The 14,660-nt window shown below is 51.7% G+C and overlaps 1 protein-coding gene across 2 annotated transcripts; it reads left to right on the top strand.

The window, feature by feature from the left end:
* The first annotated feature begins 1,410 nt into the window (after window positions 1–1,410).
* On the top strand, window positions 1,411–11,128 carry C14H20orf204 (chromosome 14 C20orf204 homolog). 2 transcript variants are annotated; one of them, XM_030532929.1, is made up of 5 exons: window positions 1,411–1,426; window positions 4,247–4,387; window positions 4,871–4,939; window positions 7,350–7,502; window positions 8,826–11,128. In XM_030532929.1, exons 1-5 carry the CDS (start codon window positions 1,424–1,426, stop codon window positions 8,973–8,975), a joined length of 516 nt encoding a protein of 171 aa, XP_030388789.1. In that variant the 5' UTR covers window positions 1,411–1,423; the 3' UTR covers window positions 8,976–11,128. The 2 variants fall into 2 exon arrangements, with proteins under 2 accessions (XP_030388789.1, XP_030388788.1); XM_030532928.1 differs by lacking the exon at window positions 1,411–1,426 and adding an exon at window positions 1,844–3,892.
* The last annotated feature ends 3,532 nt before the right edge of the window (window positions 11,129–14,660 follow it).

The raw sequence follows: 14,660 nt of genomic DNA on the forward strand, positions 1-14,660 counted from the left end.
TGTTTGTTGTTCCATTAATGTTTGTTACATCGTGTATGAACTTAGACTGTAAACTTGGGGCATGGGCTGTGTCTTATTAATACCTTGATGCCTCGCATGCTTTTGGTTGCTGTCAAATCTTTAGATTAGAATTTGTTCTGTAAAAATCACGGTGAAATAATTGAAATTAGGTTTAGCTGACATCACACTCCAAATAAGATTGAGCTCATTCATCTGAGACCACCAAGGGTACCTTTTTAACCTCTCTTTATTTGTGTGTGTGTGTGTATATAGTGCTCAAGTGTCTTAACCCTTTCACACTGAGTTCTATAAATTGATGTCTAGCAACATGATTTTATAGTACAAAGTGCAGTTATGAGCACTAAAGCATGTTAATTCCATTTTCGATCCACTTTCAGAAATTGCTAATGATTAAAACATGTTGCTAGTAAAAACTGAAAGCACAAGGTCTGGCTTGCCATCTGGGGTTACAGCAGTTAGCCCCACAGCAATAATTCGCAGCCCCAAAAGGTGGTTCTGTGAGAGGAAGAATGGAGCCAATACCTTATTTCCAAAGCAGAACTCTCAAGCGTGTGTTCTTGCTTATGTTTCAGCATGTTCAGACCTCTGGCAGCTTGGCCTGGGCATGGCTGTCTTCAGCAGTAGTAGCTCCATAGTGTTTTGGAAGCCTTACCTGACCTGTGCATGCCTGATGGAGCAGGCACTGTGTGCTTCAGTTTGAGACTGGCTTTCAGGAGACCTTCTGGAGGTGGTTGTGGTGTTTGAAACATTTAGGAAGGGAGACGGTTATTTATTACCTGTAGCCTAGTAGCCCTGTCCTGGCCTCCGCAATGTACATACATGGAACAAGGTTTGACATTTCAGTTGAAACCCAGAAGGCACTTGCCCTTGTTGCTCCATAGACAGGTCGAAAAGCACCTTCTTCAGACAGGTACTTCATGAGCACCCCAAAAATCCCACCCTCTGCCCAATGGCACTTTGTGCTGTAGAACAGAGCAATCAGACCTGACCCTCCACTCCCAGGCAGAGACTCTCTTCTCCATCTCCTCTATAAAATCCTACCCCCCCTCAAGGCTTTAAGAGGCTGCTTCACTCCCGCCCCCTTTTCCCTTCCTCCAGCTGTGGGAGGGCAGGTGCAGGTCTCCGGCTGGGATAACCTGGTCAGGCAGGATTGGGGGGGGGGGTGGGACTAGAGCCGCGAGCGCTTTATCCCCTCCCACTCCTACTATTAGATCCTGGAGCCAAGTTCAAATGCTGGGACCCAGCTGGGGCAGGAGAGGGAGCGGCAGGGGCGCCGGTTGAGACGGGTCCCCTGCACCGGGCATCCTGGAGCTCGGAGGGTCTGCAAGGGACCATGCAGCTGGGCGCCTCGCCTCCCTCCGCGGGCACTTGCAGATGTGGGGATCGGCACCGCGAGCGATAAATGGTGAGTGTCCCCGGGGAGGGGGTTGATCCCAGCCAGCGGCAGCTGACAGCTGGAAGTTTGCGCTGGGGGAAGGGGGCTGAGAGGCTATTTGGGGTCCACGTGGTGTCCCCCCCAGAGAAGAAGCACCGATTCCAGCTAGATCCAAGAGAAGGAACTGGAAAGTCCCACTCAGCACCGGCCCCCAGGGACTGTGAGAAACCCCGCTCGCCCCGGGCCAGGCTTTCCTGTAAATGTTCCCGCTTTTCAACAGCGGCTGCTTGTTTCTGGAAAGGGAGGGACCCCCCAGGAGGGACCCCCCCCCACACACAGACCCGGTCCTGGTGCGGGCTCATGGCTGGAGCCCGTTCGTTGTGGGTGGGGGTCCACTGGGGGCTCGTCCAGCCCTGTGCAGCAGCCGGCTGGTGTGATCGGGGGCAGCCGAGCCAGAGAGACGCGTTTGCCGGGGAGAGAAAATCCTAGCCCTGCAGTGCACACAGATCGGTGCATTGGCGGAGGGGGAAAGCTTTGGCCTTAATTAGCAGTGTGTTGAAATCCATTTCCTTCGGGCTTGTCTGCATGTGCCTCTGCGAGGTGTAAGGCAGAGCCAGCCAGACCCCTTCTGCCCTCCAAGCTACCCCAAGCCACAGGGGTCGCGCCCCGCGGCAGATTTAGCGGGGCAGTGCAATCCAGGACACTGTGTGTGGGGACCAAAGTGGTTTCTGCTGGAGCAGATTCTGTGCCTCAGTCGGTGAGCGCTGAGTTTAGAGCATGTGCCACCAGGAAGTGCTCTGTCAATACTGGTGATTTCCCTTATCTGTCAGTGTTTGCTAGAGGATTAAAGCCAGGAAAGAAAAGATTAGCCCCTGGCCTCCCCATATGCAAAGCACAGTTTAACACCCTGAGTTTTTGTACCCAGCTGCCTGTACAGTTCGCAGACCTGTTCTTAACCTTACAAGTAACTCCTGGTCCTTCCATGGAGGGAGGTGACTTCTAAACCCAGAATGAGCGTTTCCTGGATGCTACTAACAAACATTAAGTGATGCCAATTTTTGACATTTTGTTTGTGTGTAAGGGGGGCAGGGGCCAAAGCCTTCAGACTGTCTTGGAGAGAGTTAGTAATCCCCAGGCATGTGGATTAACTATAATAACTTTTTCCACCTCTGAACAGTGCCAATTGCTAAGAGAAAACAGTTCTCCTGATTTGTTCATTCAAGTCTTCCTTCCACAAGCGTGTATCTCTCACGGGCACCCCTCCACCAGGCTGGTCACGTGAGTTGTGAGAATCGTGGGTCACGGCCTGTGAGAGTGTAGCCAGCCTGTCTTGTTAAGAGCAGACTGTGTTTCTTCACATATTAAGGACTGAAAATGTAGTACCCATCCCAGCTGCTTGGAAATGGTGCAAGTGTTGCTCTATTCCGGAATTTGATATTTATGGAAAGAGTCCTTTACTTAATAGCTCAAGTGAAATTGCCAGGCCTTCTGTCCTCTGTGGGGAAGCCTTCCTGATTAGCAACCCTTAGACTTTGGCCGGTGTCGGTGTGGAAAGGGATATTCCGTTTGCAGTGAAGCTGGCATTTTGATGAATGGTTTTGAGCATTATTTATATCTTCTGTGCTGTTTTGAAATTTGCTCTGGAGCAATATCTCCCCTCTCTTGGAGAAATGTATAGAGAAAACAAAGCTGTGCAACTGACCTCTCTGAGAAGATTCTGCCACACCCAAAGAGAAATTCCACTCCCTTCGCTGGGGCAGAAGGAAGTAAACCTACACCATCCCTTGACGCGTCTGAGGTTCATTGATTTTTCAAAGACAGGACAAGCACTAAGATAAAATTTATTTACTTCATCCACTCAACAGTCTCAGATATCAAAGCTTTGGCTTCAGGGCTATGCCGTGGCTGGCTTCAGTACTGCGTGGAAAGCATGAAGCCTGAAGGTTTGACTAGGGATCCGTGCTGCACCAGCGCAAGCAGAGAGCTGCGTAGGCTATTTCCACACCCCCCCCCCCATTAGCCATCAAGAGCATCTGTTTGGTTCCTGTGTGAGACCACTGAGCACCTGGATTAAAGGAGCTTTTTGAAAAGCTGGAGCAAGTGCAGAACTACCCAGTGCAGAACAACTGCACAAGAGACCACGTCTCCCTGGATTTTATTGCTCCTGTATTTTATATTCAGCATCTTTTTAAGATGTGACAAAATAGGCTTCCCACACAGCAGCCATTCTTCTGCCTATTCAGGCATCCTCTGTCCCTATGCACCATCATGACAGCTGCCCCCAGTTTTGTTTGGACACACAAAATCACCTCTCCAAGGACAGAGATGCTCTTGCCATTAATTCTAAATGAAGTCTTTGGATTTGACCGTGAAATGGCCTGGGACCATCCTACCTAAGACTGCATTTCTCCCATGCTGCCAGAGCAGCAAACTGGGGTGAAACTGAAGCTCCTTTGCTGTAAAAGGAGAAGGAAGTGCTGGCAGCGTGTTCTCCAGGTGGGCCTCTCAGCTTTGGAGTTTCCTCTCCCCTGGTCTGATAAAGGCCAAATCTGTCAGGAATGTTGCACAACCTGGTTAGCAGACCCGGGGACATGTATTCCTGAAGGATACCTTATTTATACTGCAGTCCAGTGCACTCTTAATACTTTCCACTTCTTATATAGGAGCTCCCCATATGCACTTCTGGAGTCTGGGTCCATGCTGACCCCGCCCTGTACAGCTGACCATTCTGCTTTTAAACCACACAAGCGAAACCAGCTTCCTTTCAGCCTACAAGGCAAAGGGCAGATAGGTCTCCAGTGCCTGGCACTAGTGTACAATGCTGAAGCTGAGTTGTTCTTTCCCATCTAGATTCTCCCCAGGACTCTCCTTTGTGCTGTTCTGCTGCTGCTGCTGCTTGTATCGGTGCTGAGCAAGGGCAAGGCCAAGTGCAGCATTGTGGAAATCCTGCGGCAATACCAAGCCGTGATCTTTGATGAGCTCCAGAACCTGGTGAGTGGAGCGGACAATCCCTGGCAGGCGGGTGGGTATAAAAATGTCACTATCTGGCCATGTGGCACAGGTTGTCTTAGACGGCATCGGGCTTTTGGAGCAGGGACTGTGGCTTCGCTGATGTGGGTACAGCACCCAGCAGAATAGGGCGTCCATCCCACCTGGGCCTTTAGGCATTGGGGGGTATAACAGTGTTCCCTGCGAATGGGAAGCACGCGACTAGAGTGCTCCTGGAATTCAGCTGCCAAGGCAACAGCAAACTCCCCACCCCCATGAAAAGTTCCAGGAGACTTTTGTAAGGAGCACTCTCCCCCCCATCAAGCCAGCCATAGAGCCTCATGGGGTGCTGTGCTCAGTTCAGTGGGTCTCTTCTCCCCAGCACATAGAGCTTGTGCTGTGCACAGAGCGCGGGATGGTAACTTCAGAGGAGCCGGGGAGAAAGGCCCAAAGCTGAGCAACTTGTTATCCTTTTATTTTACACAGAAAAACTTGACTCGATCTGCTGAAACCCCAAGGAGGGGGAGAGCTGGCCCAGCCTGCCTCTCTAACAAGGTAAATGGTTTCTCTGCAATGTGCTTTTGTGTGGGGGGTGGAGAGTGTACACCAGCATCCTGTACTAGATAAAATCAGGATTGCTCAACTGTGTGTCATCAGCCCTGTACTGCTAGCTTACAGCCAGTACTTCCCTTTAGCTGAAAGGGATGGTATGATGGGATATCCTAATTTTGGCAATTAATTTAGCAATGGATCTTTGATTATCAGCAGGTAAGTATGCCCAGTGGTCTGTGATGGGATGTTAGATGGATTGGGATCTGAATTACTATAGAGAATTCTTTCCTGAGTGCTGGCTGGTGAGTCTTGACCACATGCTCAGGGTTTAACTGATCGCCATATTTGGGGTCGGGAAGGAATTTTCCTCCAGGGCTGATTGGCAGAGGCTCTGGAGGTTTTTCGCCTTCCTCTGCAGCATAGGGCACGGGTCACTTGCTGGAGGATTCTCTGCAGCTTGAGGTCTTCAAACCACAAAATGAGGACTTGAATAACTCAGACATAGGTTAGGGGTTTGTTACAGAAGTGGATGGGTGAGATTCTGTGGCCTGCATTGTGCAGGAGGTCAGACTAGATGATCATAATGGTCCCTTCTGACCTCCAAAGTCTGTGAGTCTATGAGCACTGGCTGTGTATGTGGAACAGGGTGACCTGAGTTCTCTTCCTGTTTTCACACAGGTTTGACCATTGAATGTGTGTGTGTGTGTGTGTGTGTGTGTGTGTGTGTGTGTGTGTGTGTGTGTGTGTGTGTGTGTGAGAAAGAGAGTGGATGGCTGAGACGTGAGTCTGTACAATATTGAGTCACACATCAGGACATCCTGCAATGCATGTAGGCAGGCCATTTGTCTGGTTTTAAGCTGCAGAGTCATCGTCTTGGTTGGTTTGTTCCCTGTCGGGGACTGAGACAAAACTAGAGGTGGTTTTGTCCAGTATTGGAAAGGGGATGACATCTGGGAGAGTGCACTGCTCCACCCCTCTTGCTGTGACCTCGCATGCCCGGTGCATGCAAGGTCACGTGGCAAGGCTGGAACGGCACGCTCTTCAAAATGGTGTCATCTGTGCAATGTGACCTCATGCACACCATGAGTTCAAGGTCCCCCAAGCAGGGGTGGAGCGGGCCACTCTTCAAAATGACATCTGCAGCGTGACTTCCTATGCCCCACGTGCACAAGGTTGTGCTGGTGGGGTGGGCCCATGCCATTCCAGAACTAACAGCAAGCCAGGTGTTGTAGGAATGCGTGACTGGCCACCCAAACTGCCCAGCAGTTACTAACCTTCATGCCATGGCCACTCAGCATTTCATGGCAGTAGAGACACTGCCAAATTGTGACTGACGCTCGCTCTCGAGCCAGTTCAACACACTCCCCTAGCTAGACAAAGCCCAGACACAAGTGTGTGAGACTCATAGAAGTTCCAGTCTCACTCTTGACCCTGGTGTGACAACTCCATAGCCAGTGTTGTCACTGTGCTATAAACCAGGGCATCTCAGAGCTTCGTGGCTACAGCAGGGGACTCCGAACTGCAAATTGCTATTGGAGCAGTTACAGTTCCATCCAGGAGGAGGCAGTAGAGCACAGACACACTAACCAGTTCATTGTGATATGTGCTCCTTTCATTAGGGTGACCAGACAGCAAGTGTGAAAAATCGGGACGGGGGTGGGGGGTAATAGATGCCTATATAAGACAAAGCCCCAAATATCGAGACTGTCCCTATAAAATCGGGACATCTGGTCACCCTACCTTTCACACGGTTTATTGCTAACACCTGAAGATTTTTCTGTTTGCTCTGTTCTGAGTTCCTGCCCGGTAGCTTTTGTGTAGCTAAAAAGCCCTCAGTTATTAGCTACACAAATGCTGTGAGGCAGGAACTCAGAACAGAGCAAACAGCAAAATCCTCAATTTGCTGTTTGTTGTAGCTAATAACTGAGGGCTTTTTCTTTTGTATTCAAACAAGGGGAAGTGTGTGTGGGGGGGATCATCAAAAAAGGGGTGCCCATGCCCTGCCCTTTGAGGGAAAGGCTGCAGGTCTCTTTAGTAGCTGGGGTGGAGCCTGCTAGGCAGCAACAGTGCTAACGTGGCAGTGCAGGTGGATGGGCGGCAGGTAACACTTGTATCACTTCCATGGTGACACTGCCTGTGGCCACAACCTCATGCCTTGTTCCCCAAGCGGTCAGCAGAACAGCTTCCCTAAGCTGTATTCTAGTGGGCATTACTGTATAGAGTGGGAGAAGGGGATTTTTTTTTTTGGCAGGGTTGGGCGACGACTATATTTTAGGGCATTATTTATTCCAGTGATCTAAGACGCTGGGCCCTCAAACTTGTATTAAGCAAGCACTGGCTCCTCTACTTAATCATAGTGTTTTCTGCTTCAGTTGGTTCTGCACATCTGGATTTTGCATCCTTCTTTGTTCAGGAGCAGAAAATCCTGCTGTCTATCTCCACCATGAGCATGTCTCTCAGGGACATGGTCAGAGGCTCCTGGAGGAATCCTGAAGTAGTGGCTGTGATGCAGGTGGTCAGCAACACAGAGTCTGTGACCAAACAGAACTGCAAGAAAATCCACAAGGTCGGGGCTTGCTTTTCTCTTCTGCCACGCAGCTGGCATGGTGCAAAAAAATAGCAGCCATTTGTTAAGAAGTTTAAGTGTTGTAACCTTGTTGGTCCCAGGATATTAGAGAGACAAGGTGGGTGAGGTAATATCTTTTATGGGACTAACTTCTGGTGGTGAAAGAGACAAGTTTTTGAGCTGTTCTTCAGGTCTGTGCAAGCTCGAAGGTGTGTCTCTTTCACCACCAGACGTTGGTCCAATCAAAGATATTACCTCACCCGCCTTGTCTTTGTTGAGCAGCACATGCAGGCCTGGGGCAAGATCCAGGGTCTCCCCAGAAATGATGCCTTTGAACGGTCACTGAGCTGTTCTGTTGTCTGAAATGAATTCCCTTAGCCTTATCCTGCGGGAGAGCCCTGGGGAAACCCCAAGCTGATAGCCACCCTCTCCCTCTCTGGCACTAGTGCTGGGTTCATTAATGGATACTCTTCACCTGGGAGAGTCATGGGGGAAAGCCCAAGCTGAGGGAATCTATTCGGATGTTTGATGCCCTTGTGCAGGACTCTGCCGATGAGCTCAGGTTACCTGGCACAGTCTCGGGAAATGCCTGGCTCCGCCCCTCCTCCACCCAGTTTGGCAGAGAAACTATTTTATTTAGTGTTGTCTCATTGGGGAATGTGGCTGACTGGTCTGAATAGCTGATCGGAATGCCTATGAATGGAGACTGATACCTGGGGGACGGAACCATTTCAAGTCATCTGGGGAACAGATCTTGTGTCTTCTCCACTTACCAAGTGACTTTCATCCATACTAGATGTGTGTGGTCTGCATTAATTAGCCAATATCTAATGCTGGGATTATTTATGAGGATTCTAGGCTGTTGTTGAAATATATATATAATGGATAGATAGATATAGATATATAGGAGAAACCCCTCCATGCCCTATCCCCCCCCATTGGAAGTTTTACCTTGGAATGTTTCACCAAGTTGGAATGCACCCACCCTCTCTGGAGGGTGATGCTTGATGGTACAACCTCACAGATGGCTTCTCTCCTGTACTGCCAGATGTGCATGTGCCCATTGGGGTGAGTGTCCTGGTATCCAGCAGAGTGCACGCAACCCACTGGGAAGTGTGTGTTACAGGTCCCACACCCTCGCCAGTGGGTTACACGCATGCTTGGGGACCCTCATTTTCCAGTGCTGTCCCCCTCCCCGTTGCTTTTCCCCACGTACTCCTGGGGTACGAACAGCCCTGAACTGGTCTCTGTCCTGTTCAGCATCTGTATCTAGGCCATGGTTTTCATTGCAGTGACTGTTTTTCTTTCTTTGCATGCTAACAGAAGAGTCTGTCAACAGTTACAGAGAAACCGCAACACAGAAGTCAGGGCAACAGGAGAAAGCAGCTGAAGATGATAGCGCGAACAGTGGAAAACTTGGTCACCTGCTGGGAGAAGTTGTTCTCTCTCCACTCAAAGGACTGGGACACATAGGGTCAGTAGGAAGCAGTGCATGGTGCTCTCTCCATGGGTGCTGAGCACCTGGGATTGTACCACCACCTCCATACTGGCCAGTAAGCAACACCGATTTCATGGAAACTCCTTGCCTTCTGATTTCTTGGTTCTACCGTTTGAAGCAGGCATTCCATTGCATCCCATTCTTCTCTGTTGGGATTGGAGAGGGACACATCTTCTGTTCATAGCCTGCTCTGCTACTGTTCCAGGTAGCAAATACTGAGGGTCAGATTCAGCCCTGAAATCAACTGAGTGGCATCAACAGAATTTGCTCCTTCATTCTCAATAAAACTTTGTTGGACATTTCCACAGAGGGGGCCTTGGCTCCAGCGAGTCTGTATGTTAGGAATTTGGAAGGACAGGGCAGTAAGCAGGCAGTGAAAGAAGAGCAATAGAGTAAGAGGAGGCTCCCGGATTATGAAAATGCTTCTTGTCTGTTAGGAAACCTCTTGCACTGTGTAGCACTGACAAACTTGTCGTCGGTGGGTGGGATTGAACCTGGGACTTCTGGCGCTTACCGCTTGAGCGTCTACCGCGTGAGCTAAAAGCCAGTTGCCTGTTAGCTGAGGCAGTAGAGCAGACTCGTTTTCTCTCCCTCTCGTTAAGTGGTCTCAGTGCCACTAGATGGGACAGGCCACCACACCCAGGAGATGCAGTTGTAACCCACACACCACTTGAAATGATGTCTGCTGCTTTCCTGGGGCTGTTCACTGAGATGCAATATTGTCTTCGTACCCCAGAAGTTGCTGGGAGAAAGCCATCTAGCCCCCGAAGGGCCGGTGCTTCAGGAAAGGCTGGGCATGGTAGCCATAGTGGCAAGTAGTCTAGGCAATCTTAGATCCCCCTGACATTCCATGGGTTTGAACTAGCTCCCGCTCCCTCTCCCTCCTTCTTCCAACCTGCACTCAACAGGCTGGCGCAGAGAATGAAATGGACTTTCTACAGCTGCTACCATCTCCTGGAAAAACCAGGACAAATAGACAATTGAGAACCACTTGTATCTCCTCCCGGGGCCGGGTTTCTTTTCCCATCATTCTTTGTGATGGACACTTGCAAGAGGACAAGGGAAAGCCAAAGTGCTGTAGGAGGTGGGGTTGATGATTCAGCAAGTGGTGCTCTTCCCTCTGGGTCAGGGCTGAACTGATGTTGCCTCGTGGTGCTAAGGGGAAGGCTGTGCTGCCTAGATGTAAAACCAGCCTTCAGTTGCTCATCTTTTATGCTATTGAAACTACTGTCCTCTTCCTACCAGCAAAACAAATCCCCTGCTTCTAGAAGAGAGGCACCAGAGCTCGCCCTTTAATCAGTTATAGAAAACCACTTGTTACTGGTAGGGCTCCAGCCCTGGAGGCAGAGCTGCTCCCATTAGCTTCACCAGAGGACACAACCTGCTGTGGATTCATGCTTGGTGGTGCATCAGGACATTCAGGGACACCCTCGCCAGTGGCTGCTGAGCAAAGTCTTGTATGTATGTCAGGTGGCACTGGGGCTTGGCTCCTGCTTGTGATGCTAGAGGGCAGTGCTTCAAATCACTCTGTGTCCATGGCCAGTGGAGTAAGAAGTGTTTGATCACAGTAGTTCCTTCTTTTTGGCCTATGAATCTCCTCTGTGCTCTTCATGGGATAATGCCATTGCTGTACTCTTCATCCTAACTGGTGGCAACCAAGCCCTTACATATGCAGGGGGCTGTTGGTCAAGGTATCTACAGGTCAGAAACACAACACCAAGGGCCAAATTCTCCCCTGGAATTAGGGAGTGCCACTCCATTGCAGTCAGTGGGCCCTTTTACAGCAGTGGTGAGTATGAGTCCAGGAGGAGCTGGTCTGAGATTCACTGAGCAGCTGCAGCTCTTCGAGCAGCGCCCAGCCAGCCTAGCGCAGACAAGTGAACGTCACAGGCGGTGAGCAGAGATCGGAAAGAAACGTCCTTTTACTTCCTGGCTGCCTGACATTTAAACATGAGCCTCCCCGAAGGAGCAGCATCGGAGAGGAGCACGTTTTCCACGCACCAAAACAAAACCTCGGTGAAAATCCTTCAGATCCATAAGCTTTGGAAATACATAAATCCCCAGTGTAGCCAATGTTGAAATCCCATAATGGTGATAATTAAAAAAGCCCACATGGTCGGGGAGTGGATAGTTTGTTTCATGAATAACAAATTTTCTCTTACCAACACACTGTGCCTGCTTTCAGTTCTTGGGTGTAACGCCCCATTGTTTGCAGCTTCTCAGAAGCTTGACAATAAAATTTCTTCTCTTACTGATTCTGGATATTTTATCTAGAAAATACAAATTCCCCCCTCTCTTCTAGAGTTTGTACAGCTGGAGTGGAAGTCCAGGCTTCGATGCCTTGGCTGCTATTTTTAGCTATGCCGGTTGAATTAAAGGAAGTGTAGGTCTGGCCTGTCTGAGCTGCAGTCACACCTTAGTGCCATCTTTTCCCGTCCTTGCTGAAAAATACCATCAATGGCTCTTCAGTCTGGGGACCAGATTTTATCACTAAACTAGAATTCCCTCTGCTGGCTGACGGAGGTGGTGCAGACTCAGCGGAGCATCCCATGCAACTCCCAGTTGTTCTGCGGTGCTGCTTGCGGGCACGCTTCCTCTGCTGCAAGAGTAACCCTCGGCAGCGACCTGTGTAGTACAGCTCTGGCTCTGCTTCACTACAGTGTCTCACAGGCATAAGGGAGTTTACCCTCACAACGCCCCTGGGAGCAGAGAAGTGCTGTTATCCCTGGAGTACAGATGGGGAACTGAGGCGCAGAGACCAGGGTATGTTTATACTGCAGAAAACACCCAACCAAACCCTGCAGCAGTGGGTCTCAGAGCCCGAGCCTACAGACGCAGGCCAACGCTAAGGCACTAACTAGCTGTGCAGGTGTTCCTGCTTGGGCTGGAGCTCGGGGTCTGAAAGCCCGCCACTCCTCAGGTTTCAGAGCCCCAGTGGGAACATCTACACAGCTATTTTTAGCACCATAGCTCAGAGACTCCCTGCTGTAGGGTTTCTCTTACAGTGGAGATGTCCCTGAAGTGGCAGGCCCGAGGTCACTCGCAGAGTTGGTAGCAGGTCCAGGAAGAGAAGCCAGATCTCCTGACTCCCGGTCCTTGTTTGAACTCCTGGATGATGAGGGAGAGGTGAGTGGCACTGCATTCAGAGAAGTGGCCTGTGCGCTCTGTGTGCCTCACAGGCCCATGAGCCCCCCACTCCAGAGCCACCATCGCTACGGGACAGCAAGCCGCATCCCATGCCTCTCACACCTCCCACACCTGTCCCTGCTGACACAGCCTCAATGGCTGCTGACGCTGGAGTTTCTAGAGCAGCTGTGGCAGTCTGGCTTAGTGGTTAGAACAGAGGGCTGGGCGGAATCACTCTGCCGGATTCTGTTCCTGACTCTGCAGCTGGCTGGCCTTGGGCAAGTCACCCAGCCTGTCAAGCTCAGTTTCTCTTGCTGTAAAGCAGGTATGATACTAATCGCAGGACTTGTCATACAAACTTGGAGCAGGGGCCGCTCTAGGCTGGTATCCTGTCTCTGACTCTGGCCAGAACCAGATGCTTCAGAGCAAGGTGCAAAGAACACTGCAGCAGGCAGGAATGGGAAAACCTGCCCATGGGGCAAGTTTCCTCCTAACCCCGGTTTGTTAGAGACTGACTCATGCACTGAAGGAGGAAGGTTTAGATCCCTTTCAAAACCCTGGGTGGTTTTTAGTCCTACTGTCCATTCCCTATCAATGCCCGATCCTGGTCTGAACCTTGCTAGGCATCTGGCCTCAGCGCTATCTTGTGGCGGGGGGTCCGCAGGCTAGTTATACCCCAGGTGAAATAAATCCCTTGATCAGTGTTTAGTGAACCTCTCCCAAACTGCCTCGGAGGGAACTGTAGAAATGCAAATGATTCTGCTGGTTTTCTTCCAGCAAGGATGGCATGTACCCTGAGCCAGCCTGTCAGGAGCAGGTGAATAAACGTGGAGCCCCCGTGTTTTTCCTGGAGAAGTGGCAGGTCAGAGAAGCAGCACCTAGCGATGGGTGGTCCATGTCCAGCATGCTGCTGCTCGTCCGCTTGGAACGGAGCCAGCCTCCCTTGTTCCTGGACACCTCCCTGCCCAAATGAGGAAGACTGGCTCAGGCAAGGGCTGTGACTATCCTCTCGAGCCAGCCCACACCGGAGTGACAGCCGCGAGCAGCTGAGGGACCCCGTGGGGCTGCTCATCATCGACCCAGCAAAGCCCCCTTCCTCACTGGCCCCCGTGTAAACCTGCCCACCCACCTGCTGCTAGGGGATTAATGGGCATGGCAGGCTTGGCCTCTGCCCTCTCCTGCCCCCAGTCACTGCCAATGCACCGGAGGATGTGTGATAACATGATGGCAATGGCTCCAGCTCGCCCCTCTGGGCCTGATCCTAAGACCCCTGCGGCTTCAGCAGGGAGCAGGTGAGTAGGGCCGGCTGGAGAGGAGCTCAGCTGGCAGCCATGTCCATCAGGCCTTGCCCTGTCCCTTCACTTTACCCTCATGTGTTCCTTGGCTTCCCCAACCCCTCTCTGTCTCTGCACTCCTGCCCCCTCCTTTTGCCCTGCCTCTGTGCAGTGCCCTGGCAACCCCACGTCCCTCCCACTCCCGAGCCGCAGGCTGCCTCAGTGGTTAAGGTTAGTACCCAAGCTAACTGTTGGGGAAGGGGCTCCTCCTTATGACCCCTCCCCTTCAAGAGACTGCGATCTCCCTCCTATGCACTTTCCCTGCCCCCTGCAAGCAGGGAGAGCATTGGCTAGTGGTTAAAGCAGTGAACAGGGCCAGAAGGCATCTCCCCCCAATTCTGCCACTGGCCCTCATTGTAACCCTGGGCAAATTCCTGCCTCGCTCCCTGCCTGGATTTTCCTAGCTGTGAAATGGGGATAATCTCTCTCTATTTAACACTTGGGCAAGGAGTCCCCAGAGGCCCTGCTCAAGATCCCACGTGGGCTGGGTGCCGCACAAGCACAGAAGGACCTGGCCCGTGCCCCAGAGAGCTTCCCCTTCCTGCTGAGCCAGCTAACTGTTTGCAAAGTGCTCGCAGCCCCTCTGTGAGAGGACTTTTCCTCCCGAGGCCTGAGTCCAGCTCCCAGCACCAGGAGCCAAACGCTGCCCCCAGCGGAACCTGTTCAGCGCCACTGAGGCTGGTAAGCTAGCGTGGGGGCAGAGAGGGCAGAACTGGCTTCTCTTAATCCTGCTGGTCACTCTCCTTCCCAGGCCCGCTCCCCGCTGGGGGCTTTCTGCAGCCGTCACACTGGGGCCAGGCCTGTGCATGGAGCAAGGCAGGAAACTGGCATCCAGAGCCACGGCCTGTCCGGCTCTGCGTCGGCCGGGGGACGGCCGTGGTCCATCCGCATCCTTTGCAGCGCACCCGTCCATCAAAGGGCACTTGGGCTTGAGACCCGAGCCCAGCCAAGGCCCTTGGCCAGGCTCAGCCTGAGAACAAAGGTAAGACAACAGCGGGGGTGGAGCACAGAACCTGGCCCGGGCGTTTGCATGACGCTAGGTGGCAGGAAAGGGCTGTGCAGCAAGGCTGGGCTAGAGACATCCTGGAAAGACTGTGGAGCCCAGCGGCCAGGGACCTTGAGGCTTGACCCACGGTAGCTATGCCACGCAGCGTGGCTGGTGACCACGATGTGGGGCTGCCAGAAGCATTGCTGAAGGGT

This window comes from Gopherus evgoodei, chromosome 14, assembly GCF_007399415.2.
Source record: "Gopherus evgoodei ecotype Sinaloan lineage chromosome 14, rGopEvg1_v1.p, whole genome shotgun sequence".
In the NCBI taxonomy this organism is placed as follows: Eukaryota; Metazoa; Chordata; order Testudines; family Testudinidae; genus Gopherus; species Gopherus evgoodei.

Coding starts and splice junctions, on each gene's coding strand:
- C14H20orf204 (XM_030532928.1), top strand. CDS start 3,809: ATGCTGCCAGAGCAGCAAACTGGGGTGAAACTGAAGCTCCTTTGCTGT. Junction 4,388..4,870: donor TTGATGAGCTCCAGAACCTG/GTGAGTGGAGCG, acceptor TATTTTACACAG/AAAAACTTGACTCGATCTGC. Junction 7,503..8,825: donor ACTGCAAGAAAATCCACAAG/GTCGGGGCTTGC, acceptor GCATGCTAACAG/AAGAGTCTGTCAACAGTTAC.